This window comes from Dendronephthya gigantea, unplaced genomic scaffold (assembly GCF_004324835.1).
Source record: "Dendronephthya gigantea isolate DGI-Jeju-01 unplaced genomic scaffold, DenGig_1.0 000070F, whole genome shotgun sequence".
Lineage (NCBI taxonomy): Eukaryota > Metazoa > Cnidaria > Anthozoa > Malacalcyonacea > Nephtheidae > Dendronephthya > Dendronephthya gigantea.
Window position 1 is genome coordinate 709651 of NW_021163080.1, and position 16925 is coordinate 726575.

The 16925-nt window shown below is 35.9% G+C and overlaps 2 protein-coding genes across 2 annotated transcripts; both read right to left on the reverse strand.

Annotated features, from left to right (window-relative positions):
* Nucleotides 1-1176: 1176 nt before the first annotated feature.
* On the reverse strand, nucleotides 1177-4847 carry LOC114531342 (tRNA 2'-phosphotransferase 1-like). The gene is made up of 2 exons (XM_028552976.1): nucleotides 4709-4847; nucleotides 1177-1962 (listed from the first exon to the last, which is right to left on the reverse strand). The coding sequence occupies exon 2, from the start codon at nucleotides 1952-1954 to the stop codon at nucleotides 1298-1300; it is 657 nt and encodes a 218-aa protein (XP_028408777.1). The 5' UTR covers nucleotides 1955-1962; nucleotides 4709-4847; the 3' UTR covers nucleotides 1177-1297.
* A 1347-nt stretch (nucleotides 4848-6194) lies between these two features.
* LOC114531327 (transient-receptor-potential-like protein) lies at nucleotides 6195-13550 on the reverse strand. Its single transcript, XM_028552962.1, has 8 exons — nucleotides 12988-13550; nucleotides 10611-10887; nucleotides 9518-10022; nucleotides 8940-9138; nucleotides 8564-8719; nucleotides 7736-7774; nucleotides 7213-7332; nucleotides 6195-6639 (listed from the first exon to the last, which is right to left on the reverse strand). Exons 1-8 carry the CDS (start codon nucleotides 13405-13407, stop codon nucleotides 6601-6603), a joined length of 1755 nt encoding a protein of 584 aa, XP_028408763.1. The 5' UTR covers nucleotides 13408-13550; the 3' UTR covers nucleotides 6195-6600.
* Between the last annotated feature and the right edge of the window lie 3375 nt (nucleotides 13551-16925).

Sequence of the window (16925 nt, forward strand, 5' to 3'; positions counted from 1 at the left end):
TACGGAAGCCAAAGATAAGAAAAGAGAAGTAGCTATACAAAGTGCAAGAGAAACCATCTTAATTGAAGCCAAACTGAAGGCAGCCATTTCGCGTCACGAGTAGAAAATACCCCATTTTCGTTGAACCTATATTCTCTGTACTCGCAATTGAATTAAAATAAACTCTGGGGAGATTTAACCTAATCTTTCTACGAAGAAAATGAGTTAAAACAATGCTACTGTATGGATACCAATTCAACACCATGCACTATGACGGTGGCTGAGCTCACAAGGGCCATGACGTAAAATAACAATATCATACAAACACTGTAAGTTTAAACGTAAAAGTTAACTAACTCAATATGCAAATAATAAAAGACAAACACAAAAGAGAAACACACCAACCGGCACAAAATTGCAATACATATAGAAAGCACACGCACATGCAATAGAAACCGTGTTCCATTCGTGACTGAGCCAGTATCATTATCGGTTAGGGCAGTTCATTCAGTAGCAGTTTTTACCAGAGTACAATAAAGAAAATCGCCGATGTGTTTTGTGGTCAAGCAACCATGACAAGACCACAGCAGGGATAAATCTTTACTCTTTGACAAGCTCAATGACAATCTGTGATCATGGTGGTAATGTGATCTGATTATGCAAATCTGAAGTTCCGATCTCGCTAGCGCCGCTATTTTATGTATTTCTATTTTATGAATTATGTGTGTATTTTTATTTCGTGCATGTATTTCTATTTTGTGCGCATATTTCTATTTTATGTGTGTATTTCTATTATACATTTTTATTTTGTGCGTGTATTTCTACGTGACGAATAAAACTAATATAAGTTGAAAATAACTTTATATGTGTAATATAACTTTAAAATTTCAGAAATGTAGCTACACTTGATAAATTTATAACGGTCAACCCTATGAGTTACGTAATTTGTATATATTTCGTATAGCATGTATATACACATGTATCTCTGATCAAAATTTTCAAAGAAACAGCCCTCATATAAGACTCTGAAATCAGGGCCGTAACTAGAACGATAATTGGGGGGGTGTTTATGCATATATTCAGTTCTGCCCTACGGATTTCTTTTGTAAGTGCAATAGCTCACAATGGAAATCCGTCGGGCAGAACTGAATATATGCATAATAAACACCCCCCAATTATCATTCTAGTTACGGCCCTGTCTGAAATGCCTAATTCCGAGGATCTTTCAAAAAGTGTCTCGCCTTAATTGTCAAATTAATGTTAATCATCTTTGAATGGACTTCGATGGCTCGTCATTTACCATCTAATCTAATCTAATTTAATCAAGAAACTTAACTTCTTTGAAAAATTCAATTGGTATCATACCTTGATCATTGCCTTCCGACAAAATAACCTGGTTCGTGGATATGTAAAATTTAATACCTGCGGAGATAGCATTATCTAGGTCGATATAGATCATGACATTAGATCGCTTACGCATACCACTAATCATTTCTCTTGAACCCTTGTGCCGTGAACTCATGTGAGTATGCTTGCGGGCCATTCTTGAAAGACCACCCGAGGCACTGATCTTAGCCCAGGCTTCTTTATCTGTCCCATGAACACAGATAGGATAGTCTTTTGAACTCGAAACTGGAGTCAACATTTTTTCATCTACGAGCTGAGCAGCAACATTACCACTGTGACCCTGATTGGCACGAATAAACCAAGAGTCACTGCGCTGTACCATTGAAAATCGTTGTTTTTCGTCCATATCGATGATATTCTGGAGTTTTTCAGCAGTGACAGGTCGAAACTGGTGAAAAAGTTTGTGAGCTTGTAATTCCAATATATTTACATACCCTTCGTGGTTTACGTTCATCCCTAAGTCAACAGCATTATGCCGTAGTACGTAAGTAAGTTTTCGTGAAAAATCATTGTCTGGATCACGAGTTCCTCCTCGCTGCCTCGCTCTCTTCTTAACGGAGTAGGCCATAAAGGAATCTGTTGGTAAACAAATAATTCTAGTAACAAGATAGTGCCTGGAAAATCGTTTAAATTTCTATGTTAATGAAGATCGGTTACGCCAATATATGCGGCTAGACTGGTCCCCAGTCGCTTTGGTGTTACGCGAACGGAACGAGACTTGAGTTTTCCTAACCACTGTTCTATAAGTATAACTGAGATGTGTTTGTTCTTTGAAGTTTTGCATGGTGTTGTGAAATATAGTTGTTAATTGTTTGTGGTTTACACCATGTAATTTATTTGATTTCTAAGCTTTCGGCCCGTGAGCTCGGGCCATCATCATCATCATCCCTTTCTGTGGAATAGTTTTATGTTTAAATATCTAAATTCATTCCCTAGTTATACGAGAAAAATAATTGTTCACAGGAGCGAGAAGGGATGAGTCTTCCCAATTAAATTTTTGGTCGTTTTCCCATGAGTGTTTAGCTATAGCTGATCTTTCCAAATTTCCATGTGAAATTACCAAACAGAAACTTGCATCAGACGATAGTCTTCCTTCACGCACTAACTTATCAGTAGACGAAATTATTGACCTACTTCAACTTTGCCTTTGCTCAACTTATTTCCAGTGGAGAGATGATTTCTATGAGCAAACAAGTGGCGCAGCCATGGGCTCACCTCTCTCTCTAGTCCTAGCAAATATATTCATGGAAGACTCGAAGAAAGAGCAGTGTCAATCCAAACCCAAATTATGGAAACGTTATGTGGATGACGTTTTCCTTATTTGCCCTCACGGGATTGAATATCTCAATGGTCTACACCCATCTATAACCTTCACCATGGAAATTGAAAACCAGCAACATTCTTTACCTTTCCTAGATATCCTTTTCACCCGAAATCCTAGTGGCTTCCTTCACCACTCCGTCTACCCACATATACCGACCGCTACCTCAACTATCGATCTTTACATCATCCTAGAATTTTGACCTTTGTTTGCAGAACCTTAGTCCACTGTGCCCATTCTTTTTGCGATAACAACAGCATCAACAATGAATTACAACATCTCCAGAAAGTCCTTTTTTGTAATGGCTTTCCCGATAAACAAATTAACCTGGATTATACCTCACCTAATCCGACTGCTGATAATGAAAATGAACCGATCAACACGGTTTGCATCATGAGAGAATCCTCAGAAATAACAATATTAAAGTTTTTCATAGCTCTCATCTAAAAATACAGCAACTATTATTTTCTCACAAAGATAAAACTCCAGCTAACCAAAAACCTGGCGTATACCGTATACCTTGTGAATGCGGTTTCGTATATATAGGCGAAACCGGACGTAATTTGAAAGTCAGACAAAAAGAACATTGAGTTGTTGTTCAAGAGGAAATTTGTAAAGATCAGCTATTGCTAAACACTCATGGGAAAACGAATTTAATTGGGAAAACTCATCCCTTCTCGCTCCTGTGAACAATTATTTTCCTCGTATAACTAGGGAATCAATTGAGATATTCAAACATAAAACTATTCCACAGGAAGGGAGACCACTTAATAACATATGGTCTTGTTTGTTCTAGTTCTCGCGTGCTTAGTTTTCTATCAAAGTAGAACCTTTATCTCTTTTTAATTTAACCGTTTATAATTGCATGACTTTGTTGGGTGATGTCAGGTGATGTGACATAGTTTGTTTGTAATAAAACTTTTCTCTGATGATGGCCCAAGCTCACGGGCCAAAAGCTTAGAAATCTAATAAATTATATGGTGTAAACCACAAACAATTAACAACTATATGAGATGTATTTGTTAATGTGTTTTGTTATGGGTATGGTATTCTCCACTTGGTCCTGACTCCTCAGCTTAATTCCTATGCATGCTCGTAACAATGCATTGGCTGCAAATTTGAAATTGCCTGTTTCACATTTTTCAGGACTCAGACTCATAGATATTCATTTAAAACCACAGCAAACCAAAAAAATAAACATAATATAATTGGTTTGCTTCATAAGATTTATTCACTATGCCAAAATAAAATATTTTGTTATATAGGTGCTGTAGTATTTTAAACGTGATTGGTTCATTCGTAATCTCATGACTTCATATAAATGCAATGTTTCCCGCCAGGGAAACAAGTTGGCTGGAGACAAATGAAAAATTGTTGTCTGCATCTTATCACAACAAAGTGTTTTTTAATTGAAATTGTCATAATGTAACATGTACGTTTTTGGACCTGTATAACAAAGCACTTTATTAATGTACACTATGTACCTTGGGAAATAGTGAGTTTTGTATTCCCCGGAGTCTCAATGCTCCAAATTTTGAGTCAGTTCCATTGAAATCATTTATAATTTGTTAGAAAGTATGATTAGCTCCCTTTTAATACAGCAGTAATAAATTAATAAATTAATAAATAATAAACTCAATATTGCTGCTATTTGACACATCTATATACAATAAGGATTGTGCTCAAGTGATTAAAGTGGCTGAGAAAGGCTACTATTATGTGATATATTCCATTTTAAGGAAATCCAAGCATTTTTTAGTTTCCTTTGAGAAATTCTAGGCCTACATAGTTTAGTCCCCCTGAGGAATTCCAGGCCAACGTTTAGCTAACTTCTAGAAATCCCAGGGTATATAGCTTAGCTATCCAATTCCAGGCTATATAAAGTTTAGCTACTCCGAGAAATCTGAGGCTCTGAGCTATTGCCGAGATATAATACTAAGGAATTCTAGTCTATAGTATTTTAGCTGTCTCTGAGAGGAATTTCAAGCCATACTTTATTACCTTCGACTTCGTTGATTTCTAAGCAGCCTTGTATATATTATATTCTTATACTTTTTCTGGAAGGTTGCTTGCTTCGAACTGTATTGTACTGTGGGGATGCCATAAATGTAGTGGAAGTCGAACGTTCTGTTCTGTTTTAGATTATTGTGCTCAGTGTTGCCAAGTCAGTTTTCCTAAAAATCCCAATATAGCTCCCAAAAAATCCCAAGATTCCCTATTTTCCCCTCAAAAAATTCCAAGATTTTTTTCATTAGTTCCCAGGTCCCCTCAGGCGAAGTGTTCAGCCATGCGCGTTAACCGAAGCCTGGCAAAATACTTGGTCTTGTATAAACGATAGGAAGAAACCTTCTCACTGATCTCAGCACTTAACTGCTGTATACTCTGTATGATATATTAAAATATTTAGTGAATAACAGTTATACCGAGCAGGCAGATTAATCAGTATTACAACTATCATTATTAAAACATTATCTTGTCTCTATTCTAAAAAACCCCAAGAAAAATCCCAAGGTCTTATTAAAAAAATAAAAATCCCAAAAAAATCCCAACAGCCTTAAAAAATCCCAAGATCTTGGGATAAAATCCCAAGGTTGGCAACACTATTTGTGCTTTGACTGCTCTCACTCCAGTTTCCTGTGAGTTCATACCAGGTTCAGCCTCACTTTAAATAAATGCAATGTTTCCCGCCAGGGAAAAAGTGAAAAATTGTTGCCCGCTTATTGTCATAACAAAGTAACGTGGAGTTTTTTTAAATTAAATTGTTGTGCAACATGTATGTTTTAGTTCCTGTATAACAAAACACCTACAGTGTAATGTACACTACCTCTGGTACCTCGGGTAATAGTGAGTTTTGTTTTTCCTCGAGTTTCAATGTTCCCTAGGGAACATTCAGACTCTTGGGAAAACAAAACTCGCTATTTCCGTACATTAAGTGTATATGGTTGTGTATTTTAAATGCGATTCGTTCATTCGTAGTCACATGACTTCAAATAAATGCAATGTTTCCTGCGAGGGAAACAAGTGAAAAATTGTTGCCGCATATTGTCATAACAAAGTATCTTTTTGAAATGAAATTATTGTGTAACATGCATGTTTTTGTTCCTATATATGAAAAAAGCACTTAATGTAAACTACCTCCGGAAGAAGTGAGTTTTGTTCTCCCAAGAGTCTGAATGTTTCACGAGACGAAGTCGATCATATACCTGCCCTGGGTAATGGGTATATATACGTACATGATGATGACACGTCGCAACTGCCGCGCGTAAACAAATACAGTCGGCGGAGATTAAGTACAAATATCACAAGGCAGAAATTTCATACGATGTATTTATTGAACAGAAATTTATTTTCAGGTGCACAACGCATAAGTTTTGCGTTCCCTAGGATTAAACTGCAAATTCGCAAAAAAGTAAACTTTTTCCTAAAACTGTTTTTAAAAATTACACCTAATGAAATGAGGAAAATAATAACAGATCCCTGCATGACAATCATCAGGAAGCATTTATCAAAAACACAATGGGTTGCTCTTTAAAAGAAACTGTATTATTGAATTCGGTTTTTGTGATATGCAGAATGATATGCCTTCGGCTTGATAACTCTGCATATCACAAAAACCTCATCCAATAGTTGTTTATAAAAAAGCAAGGAGAGATTTCGTTTTAGACCAATTATCATTATAAAACATTTAGTTAATTTTTTTAATTTTTGCACAGACGAAAGTTATGCTTTAGTCGTCTACTCACTAAAGAAAATTAGGATATACACATGCAATAGCAGGCTTTGTACATATTTTTATACTATCTTCGCACTATACTATCTGTTCCAGAACTAAATGCAGCGCTGAGTCGCTGACGAAACATCTAGTTTGTTTCACCCACATAGGGGCGAGTTTCTCAGACATTAGACTCGTATAAAATTGTTTGTTGTTCCCTCTGAAAAAAAAAGGAAAGCATATCGAAAAGACGAAGAATACTGTAACATTCTGTAGTATTGTCAATTAGGCCTAGGTTATACCAAAAAATTATTAAGCATGTTCATGTTTAGCTCACTATATAAGAACGATCTTCTCGGTAACGATCAATCAATTTCAACCAATCAATTGACGATAATCAATTGTGCGGTGCGTATAGTTTACCTTACAAGAAGTTGGTTGGTTGTGGATTTTTAAAGTAGGTCCTTGTTACGAACTATTGTCAAATTAAAGGCTTTACTTTTGATCATTTCGGGGCATCAACACGAAAGAGGACTGGTTTCCATAAAGTCCTAAGTGCACATTTCAACGAGGCTGATTGTGTGCAGTCAATGACCGATTTCAATACAGAAATGAAGACAAATTTACAACCGGACTATTTCTTATCGGTTATAAAAAAAGGTTCGTTCACGACAATTACGATTAATGGAACTAGGCTTTAGGAACAGTTAATAACCTTCGTGCATTTCAGAAGTGCAACGAGCGCTTAAAGTTGGTCTTACAAAAGAAGAAAAGACACTTTTTCGGTTAATACCTTTAGTTTTAGATATTCTTCAAAGCGGTCCCGTTCTTCCTTTTCATTAAGCTCAAGCGTATTCTTTGCAAGGTAACGGTTAATAATTTTCTTCAGTCTGTCTTTACGGCTTTCAAAGTTCTAAAGCGAAAACATAACTTTTTAGATTCTGGTTTCTGTCATCATTTGAACTTCTTCTGATTATGCATGAATGCATGAAAAAAGTCGTATCACACGTTATGACGTTAGAACATGACGATTTTACACATGGCTATTAGCCAATCAGTGCATGGCTGTGTTTTAATTTAAATAAATAATAAAAAAATTATTGAATGAGTTACCTTTTGGTGGTACCAATGAAAATTAAAGCGGATCAACATGCGAATTAAAATGATTCAATGCTACGATACAACACATTTTAGGGCACAAACACGCGGTACGAATTCATAATGGGCTTATTCTTACAACATTTTGGAAGGGAGGAATAACTTCGTTACGGAAAATTATAAAAAATTCTTAAATTTAATGCAATATTTAATTTTACCTGATTCAGTTCTATTCTTTCTGGTATCTGCTTTTGTTCCTGATGAAAATATAACAGACATGCGCGTGTTATTTTTTCAAATATATTTCCTGCTGATGATCCACGAAAGATGTATAGGTCAATCATGTTGCTAGAAGATTAAAATTAAGAGCGCATTTTTTCGGTCCGGTCAGAATTCTCGCTTTTTAGCTACTTTAAAATTTCTTCCTTTGCATTTTATATTATTATGATGGTAAACATCTACGTACGAGTTAAGTAACTCGATAGCATTAACAGCGAATGAGTGAAATGAAATGTATAATAATATATTTTAATAATATTATTCCAAATTCTACAACTTACAAAACAATGTTGTGAAAATAATTTAATAGTTATAGTCAATAAAATTCTGTAAATTGTATTTTTGTTCTTAATTGTTAATTGCAGAAGAGTAATCCAATTGGTCAGCGGCGTAGCCAGAACGATAATTGAGGGGGCCCATATTCATATATTCGTGATACGCAGATTAATTTCTTTTCAAATCAATTGTCTTTACAGTCTGTTTACATGAATATATGAATATGGACCCCGCAATTATCGATGCTGGCTACGCCACTGCAATTGGTAAAAGAACGAATTAAGTCGTGCAATAAAAGCCAATTGCAATTTGCTATAAAAGCTATAAAAAACAGATTTTATTCTATATCCTTGCCTAAAAATATACTGAGCATACATATTCACACAGACTACAGACCACATAGACCACTACAGACCACTACAGACTAGAGCTAGTCGTTGGCCGATATGGTGATCAATCTTTATCAAACAATGTTTAGCAATAATACATACCTCATTATTCCTACAGTATTTTTTGAAAATGATAAATGGAAGCTGGAGAATATTGTACGGTGGAGGTAGCCAATACTCGCTATCATCTTCCTTGTATGTGAATTCTAACCACATAGCCGCTCTACTCATCTTCCATTTCATATCATCTTTATCATTCTAAAAAGCGGTATTATTATAATCAGAGCAGACAAGTTACACCTGGAAAGCATTATGGAATATCACGCAACGAATCTTTATGCCTTCTATGTGAGGGACTCCCATTGTCTGATTGTCATGAGCAGAGCCGATGCGGAGAACAAACTTGAAATCTATACTTTAATTTTTTTACTACATGCCACTAAATTAAAACATTCTTCTTTATATCTTTTTGACTTACCGCAACGTATTCGAATGAGTTGTTCATCATCGCGATGAGCATATTGATCCCAACAAGAACCGCAATGATGAGGTATATCGCGAACAAAACCTTACCAACTTCACTTGTGATTTCAAACTTTGGATGAGTCGAGTCGAATTTTTCAATATTGGTTTGGTCAAACAATGCCCAAAACATCACACGCCAAGCATTCCCGAACCTGAATACAACCGTGTCAAATTATGTTAAAATGATTTTCACTTTGCAAAAATTACGTACAGGTTGGAATTATTTGTGATTGGCGACAGCCCACTAGATTGAAAAGCACTGAAACTTCAGTATGCAATATGGCTACCGTCTAAAAAGACGAAAGATTCCCAACATGTTAAAATTTCGGCACTTTCGGTAAAAATTAAAAACAGTCGTGAAATCTACCCTAAACTTTACCCAATATATATAACGTTCCGAATTCAAACAATTTCATTGGTCAAGAGACAAAAAGCCATAATGCCAGTAATGAGTAAAATGTGCAGATATCGAGCAGAATATATGTTCGCAACAAAAGATCTATACGTTTTATTCAGTTTCAGAGTATTTACCTTCCAAGCACGGCTTCTTCTCGGTATGCCGTACTGTTGTTGTCAAGGTACGCATCTTCCAAACTGTGATTATACGAGTAAAGATTTCGCACACCGAGTGTAAACGCAAAAAAAATTCCCAAGAAAATCGTCAGAAATTTTAAAATGTCTTTCGCCATACGTAATGTTGAAAGCTGTAACGGTCCAAAAACGGCGTTCACTTGAGCCAAGCTACCCAAATAAACAATGCTTATTACTGCGGAGATTGAGAAAATGCCGTTGGCAGTTAGTAGAATATTATGGCCTGCAATATTCATGGATGACTTGAGATTTCTTGCTGCCCATCCCCCAATTGCTGATGAACCAATTAACCAGAACAATCCGGAGATAAGGAAGCCGCACAACATTACTATGAGGACCCAGTTCCACCATTTCTTGAAATAGGAGCGGCAGTCTTCCTTGCTTTGCAGCATTTTAAGACCTTCTTGTAAACACATTGTCAGAACAAAAGCGTAAATCAAAATTTCTGTGAAAGTAAAGAAATACACGACGCTTTTATGTATCCTCGAGGAGGGTGAATAGTAAATATTTCATAGAATATTTCGTGAATAGTAGATATACGTAAATCATGCGATGGCTATTAATATACAACATAATACAATAATTATGGGATTAATACAACGGGAAGTATTTGAAAATTTTGCTGAAATTAGACGAGCAACCAGGCGACTCCAATTTGGAAAATTCCCAAACATCACAAGTATACTATTAATCCGTAATTCTCATGTGATCGTTTAGCGCATAATTTATGCATGTACAATTTTTTTGGCAAAACATAGCCCTGCTAGACTATTAACCAATATTTTTTACTATTTGCTTTTTTATCATTGGCAGTATCTTTGTTACCTTTCTGGCTTTATTACTACTTCCTTTCGCTGTTTGTTTCGTATGCAGATATCTTTCCGCCATTTTGTTTATTTAAGAAAAATAATTGTACTACCGCAGTATACAACTGACTTTAAAAAACTTTAATTTAATCGACCAATCAGCATCCAGTAATTTTATCATGCTAAGAATAAGTATTCTAACGATTTTTAGTTATTTTGATACTAACCAGTTTCACTTGGCTCGTGGCTGTCTCGTAACGACGAGTGAACCAGTAAGGCGACAAAAACACAAAATTGAGAAACATGACTGAGGAAATAGCCAAAAGGCGACTTCATGTAATGCGATATGCGGCACTTAGGAAAAAAGAGAAACGCGAATGCGAACAACGGGAAGGTTAGGGAATACAAAAAGTAACCAGGTAGTCCAAACAGAAATGATTTTGCTGGAAAATCTGCGTAGACTATCTTGTATAACAGCTGTTGAGTGTGACGATGTGCAACAAACTATATAAAATTAAAAGCAGAAAGTAGATTAATTCAGTTCTTGACTTGAATAAATATGCGAACTATTATGATTATGAATGATGACCATTTTAATCTCAGGATACTATATGGTAGCGTCTTTGCAATTATATGTTTATTATACTCATTTTGAAATCAATGGTGTTTCTTTCAATCTGATTGGTTAAAAATAGTGTGATTAATTCCCAAATCGCACTATTTTTGAGCTCTAATCACATCATTTATAAGCCAATAGGATTGAAGCTCTGCACCATAATAACCAATCAGATTTAGTATTTCAGTGCAACTGTCCAATCAAACTAAGGGGGAAAATGGCACAAAGTTTTATTATTCTGAATTTCTAAATGCCCCGGAAAATTTCTTGACAAAAAAAAAAAGAAAATTACTCGCATTTTACACCGTTTACAGTTCTTTCAGCCAATAAATTGTTTTGAATTTGTTTAATTTTTTGCATGATTTCAAAATGAATATAATAAAGTGGAAATTGCACTTCGTCGTGCAATTTTGGTGTGAAATCGAACTTGTGATTATGATTTTGTAAATCACGCTTTTGATTTCACACCAAATTGCACTCCACTCACTGCAATTGCCATTATTTATAAATACTCATATCCCTTACTGATATATCAAGTGGATGGAAATCGCACTTCATGTGCATTCAAATGCCGGAAGAAAAGCGCACATGCATGATACATTATCGTTTAGCCGGTTTAGGATATCAGTGTAGCTACATTTCGAAGCTTATTAAGAGGAGATTGTCGTGTATTTAGCGGGAAAACGTTCAAAACGGAAAATCTTTTTTGGCGTACCACTTAAAATTCATTTCTTCTACCTTTATTCTTTAGATTATGTCGTGATCTAGGTTTTGAGCTGTATTTGGGATTGCAAAACACCAAACGACAAGAGTCATTTCAAAATATAATGTGGCTATCAACAATTATGTTATAAATAATGTCAACGCCATTATCACTGAAATGAAACAAAAGTAGCTTCCATTCAAGTGTCATTTTCTTCTCGGCGTATCCCGAGATATCTTTTCATTTTCTCAATGTTTTGAGTTTATACAGTAAACATACTTTTAAATGCTTTTTAGGTTTGCAAAACATTTTAATGTTGAAAATTTTAGTACTGTTGCATGAAGATATATAACTGAGGTTAATTTTGAGCATATATTACGCGACATATAGTCAGAGAAAAATATCTTCTCTTAGACATTAATCCAAGACGGTCGCCAATGCTATTATGATCGTGATTGGATTATTCCTGAACAAGGGCCCTACAAGTGTTCTTTTCGCACAAAATTTATGCATGTATAGCTAATCGCCTGCTCGGGGGGGGGGGGAACTGTATATAACTGTACATGCCCCGCGTGCATGGGTATCCCCATGGGCAAAAAACTAAGATTTTTTCAAATTTTACAGTTCAATGTTACGTATTCTCATGGTTTAAAAAATAGCCTAACTAATCAGTAATGTATACCTTTTTCTTACTCGTATCCCGTTGTGTAAGTATATATGTATTGCTAGCGTTAAATTGGAAGGACGTCATCTGATACGTGCATACAAACATGCATTGCTGGACATGCACGATTGAGGCCCTGATTATTCCATACCAGAACAGTGTCGGTGCTGGTAAAACTTTTAATTTTTACAGTCTGTGAAAACTTTCATTATTGCCAGAGAAACAAATAGGCATACAGCACTTCATCATAGGACAAATATATTTGCGTCAAAACATTGTTTCTTAACGGCAAACGAAGATGTCGTGACCGTGGCCTGCATGATATTAAAAAATCATTTGAATACAAAGAAAATACTATTGTGGACCACATAATCGCTATACTAGCTCTCAAATTTACGGTTCCGTAATAGATAATGTGATTTGTTTTCTTTATATTATAGTGCATGTTTTTACTCCTTTTGAAATTTAGCCCAACTAATCAATGATGTATTTAGCTAGGCTTTGCTTTCTCTCAGTATACCCCGTCGGGTATAGGCTTGTATTGGTAACGTTGAAATTGGAATATAAACTATCTATATGTATTTTATTAATATTAGCTATGAAACAACATGCAATTCCTACCCCTTTATGTCCTGCTTCTATCGCTTTCCTCAGGACTTTAACTTTCTCTCTGTGAGCATGGGTTGTATTAACGCGGTCATAGCCGAAAAGAGCCCCAACTTCATCATCGCTCTTGCATATATCCAATAAGTCAACAGTGAACGTCTTTGCCTTTTTGGAACATTCTTTCAATTCAGCATTTATCTCCTTGTTTTTGTTTCTCAACTTTCTGATATCGTTTGTCAACTTGAAAGCTTCGTATAAAGGCTCGTCCTTTTCGGCCATTTGCTTGGCGCTTGTCAGTTCTTCGCATTTTTCTAGCAAGGCCACGCAACGATCGATTCTCGGTATGTTCTCGCAACATTCTTTTTCGCAATTAATATCATGAAGTAAGCAATCAGAAACTCGATCTTTGTCATTTGCGCGATTGACGCAAAGCATTTTGTAGTGTTACGATGAAAGTTATCAACCCGTTATGGCAGAGTATGTCACTAAAATGTACATTGGGAGCTCTCCAAAACTTTTATTACTGTCTTTTACACTTATTATGTCAAAATTGGTATCCCTTGACGTCATATGAAATAAAGGCCCTTTGACAATCGTGGAGCCCAAAACTTCCGATCATAACAGTGGAAAATTCTGTTCCTACCTCTTGCAGTTCTACAAATCAGCGGGAACAGTCGATATCTTGGCACAGAGAACTATGTTATCCCGAACTTATCCGTTATAAAATAAATATATAATGATGCATTCACACTTCTTCAATCGAAGCTCGGTTTGCGTATGATATGGTTCGTTAAGATTAGACATTTGAAATTAAGAAATGCAGGACCGCATTACCAACTTTCAAAACACTTGAATTTGTAAACAGGCCACTTGAAAAAGCTTAATTAATGGGAACTAAAAATCTTCCTGCATTACAAATGCAAACGTCTTTATCGCGGTTAATCATTTCTCTAAGTCAGCGCAAACGTCGAATTGCATTACAAAATTGTTGCAAAAGTGAAAGGCCTGCTTCCAACGGTGTATGTAGGCGGGTATTCTATATACCAAACTGTTCGTAATAATGGATATAATTTTGTTATCATGGTTAATTTGCTCCGTGCACGATGTCGTGTATGCATGAATTCAATTATAATGGTCAAACCTCTTTGTCTAAGGCATCTGTCAGTTTGACCTTCTTTGTTAAATCGATAGACATCACGAAACTCTTTAGCCTTATTTTATTTATACTCGGCCTTTGTTTTGGTAGTCTGAACACTATAAATAGGGTACCCGGGTACCATTTTAAACGTGCCGTGTCAATAAATCGAGTGTAGTGTAAACGAGCCTTTTATATTTATGCATACACATGCATGTAACTGAAAAGCCAGGAAATTCCGATACATTATCACTGTATAAACTATACATAATGCAGCATCATTGGAATTTCCCAAGATCTACCCTCGAAAGTTGGCACACTGCGATCACTATTAATGTATAATAGGTTACCATGGCTAGAAACGCTTTCTGAAGACTGAAAGCATGTCATCATTGCAACTACTTGTTTATATACTGTATGACTAGGGTGTCCGTGTTCCTAGGATTAACTAGATGACTAGTGTTAACTGGATTACAAGGTTTTTCTAGGTTACCAGCGTTTACTAGATTAGCAATGCAAGATTCTCTAGATTGCTATAGGGTTTGTCAGTTTAAAGCGGGTTAACCAGGATCAGCATGGGCGATATAGCAGGTTAGCGTTGTTCAGTAAGGGATTAATTGCCTTGTGGCTTGTGCGATATGCCCAGTAGCTGTTCGCGTGTCACTAGGTCAAATATTTTACTATTAAATGGTCGACAGGTCAGTAAGGACGCTATAAGTTTGAGTACTCAAAGTATTCAACAAGTATTTGAAGCAAATCTCATATATATAATTAATCTACGGCTATTGGAGAACAAGTGTCAACCAAGATACGTAAATTGATACGGTAGTCCCCCGCTAACTCGAACTCGCTTAACTCGGACACCTCACTAACTCGAACTAAAACCAATTCCCCTTGGATTTGGTGATGTTCTTTTTAGTAATTTACTCCGCTTAACTCGAACTTGCTTAACTTGAACTCGTCGCTAATTCGAATAAATTTTAATTTCCCTTGGTCGAATATATCCGGTTAACTCGAACTTTGGTTTCGAAAAATGTGAGAAGATATCATTTTGACAACTGGACTCTATAATGTTCGCCAATACACCGCGTATACTATTACTATATAGAAACTATCGAAATAACAACAGTTTAATCGGTGTATATAATTGCATAAATGATTATAAATTTTAAAAGATTATCTGTAGTGCCACGATCGTTATTGATCTAGCTTTCTCAGTTCTTTTTGTAACATCTCTACATATTAACTTCAATTAACTTTAATGTCCAGTTAACTTTTATGGTGTCGCTGATTAAAGAATCAGTATTTCATTATTATATCAAGAAGGATTTTTTAGGAAATAAACGCATGAACTACGGCAATCCAATATACGTAATTATTATATACACCAGCGCCAGATATGAGGTATGCTGCAATTTCATTGGTTGGCTACTAGTCAGATATTAGTTCATATCTGTCTAGTAGAGAAAGTAAACTCCAAATGGCCGAAAGATTTGGGGAGTTGAGTGAAATAGAAATCCAAGCTTTAGTTGATAATAGCACACCAAAACACACCGAAAGGACGACAAAGTTTGTGTGTGTCACTCTCGTCGTATATGGCGATAGCTCTCAGCTCATATACGACTCGAGTTCGCAGAATAACTGTAAAATATAGACGTAACATAACACCAACCCCAGTTAACTCGAAAAATTTTTCTTTCCCTTTGGGAGTTCGAGTTAGCGGGGGAATACTGTAGTTGCCTATTATAGCGGATTCCGTTTGACTGCAACAACAAGCGTTCGCAACGCGTGTAGGTTCGTTTAATATAATTATGACATTTGAAATGCCACATGCACTGTTTCCAAGGAATAGGCGGCGCGTTCCATTTGTGCTTTGACATAGTTGAAGTGTTGTTGAAAGAAATTTTGCAGTCAACCGGAATCCGCTCTATGTATTCTTCATCGTTTCGACGACGGCCTTGTTCAGGAAGTTTAGCATTACCAGAAATTCAGGATATTAATTATCATAACGCCAGGATTTCACAATCAAAGATGGCTGCCTAGTTATATTAGACTTATATAAGGCACGAGACAAAATTTGAAATTAAAGCAACTTCTATCTTACATATTGCAGTTGCAGACTTCGATTCATAATTTTATATTACCTTTAACAGGTTCCACAGGTCATTTCAGCAACAAACGTTACTAACCATTATATTGCAAGTATATATAATGGTTAGTTGCTCAAAGCCAAGCGTGAGGTTCGAATTAGATAAAATGTTTATTTGTGCAAAAAGACAGGAGAATAAAAGTGGTCTACACTGATGAATATTACAAATGTTGCTTGTTTTCCAATATTCTCATACACCTTTGCTTCCATACATAGCATATATTTATCAGTCATATAGCATATATTTATCAAACCAGTTGTATTTTTTAACTGAATATTCCTCCGTGTTTAAATAGTTTGTATTGTATTGTATAGTCCTTTTGGGCTGCATGGGTTCGCAGCTTATGCACCCGATATTGTGGTATGCGTTGTTAATCAAGCTTCAACGCTTTCAACAGCCTTTTTTAACTATATAACTGGGCGCCCCCCCCCCCCCCCCCTACCCCATCATTCAGCGGAAAACGAAAGAATTATGTAAAGTATACGTATAAACTTGAACCTTCGTTGAAAAATCCTTTGCTAGGCCTTTATAAAATACGTCAGTACAGCTACATGGTTGGTTTACTGTAGTGTTCATTCTTTTCATTTTCTTATTATTATTCTGCGTCAAATTATATTAAACATAATTGTATATGCCAAAAATGTGTTTCTCTTAAACAGGAGTAGCAA

Coding starts and splice junctions, on each gene's coding strand:
- LOC114531342 (XM_028552976.1), bottom strand. CDS start 1,954: ATGGCCTACTCCGTTAAGAAGAGAGCGAGGCAGCGAGGAGGAACTCGT.
- LOC114531327 (XM_028552962.1), bottom strand. CDS start 13,407: ATGCTTTGCGTCAATCGCGCAAATGACAAAGATCGAGTTTCTGATTGC. Junction 10,888..12,987: donor TAGAAGCAGGACATAAAGGG/GTAGGAATTGCA, acceptor AATTTTATATAG/TTTGTTGCACATCGTCACAC. Junction 7,775..8,563: donor AATACTGTAGGAATAATGAG/GTATGTATTATT, acceptor TATTTTCATCAG/GAACAAAAGCAGATACCAGA.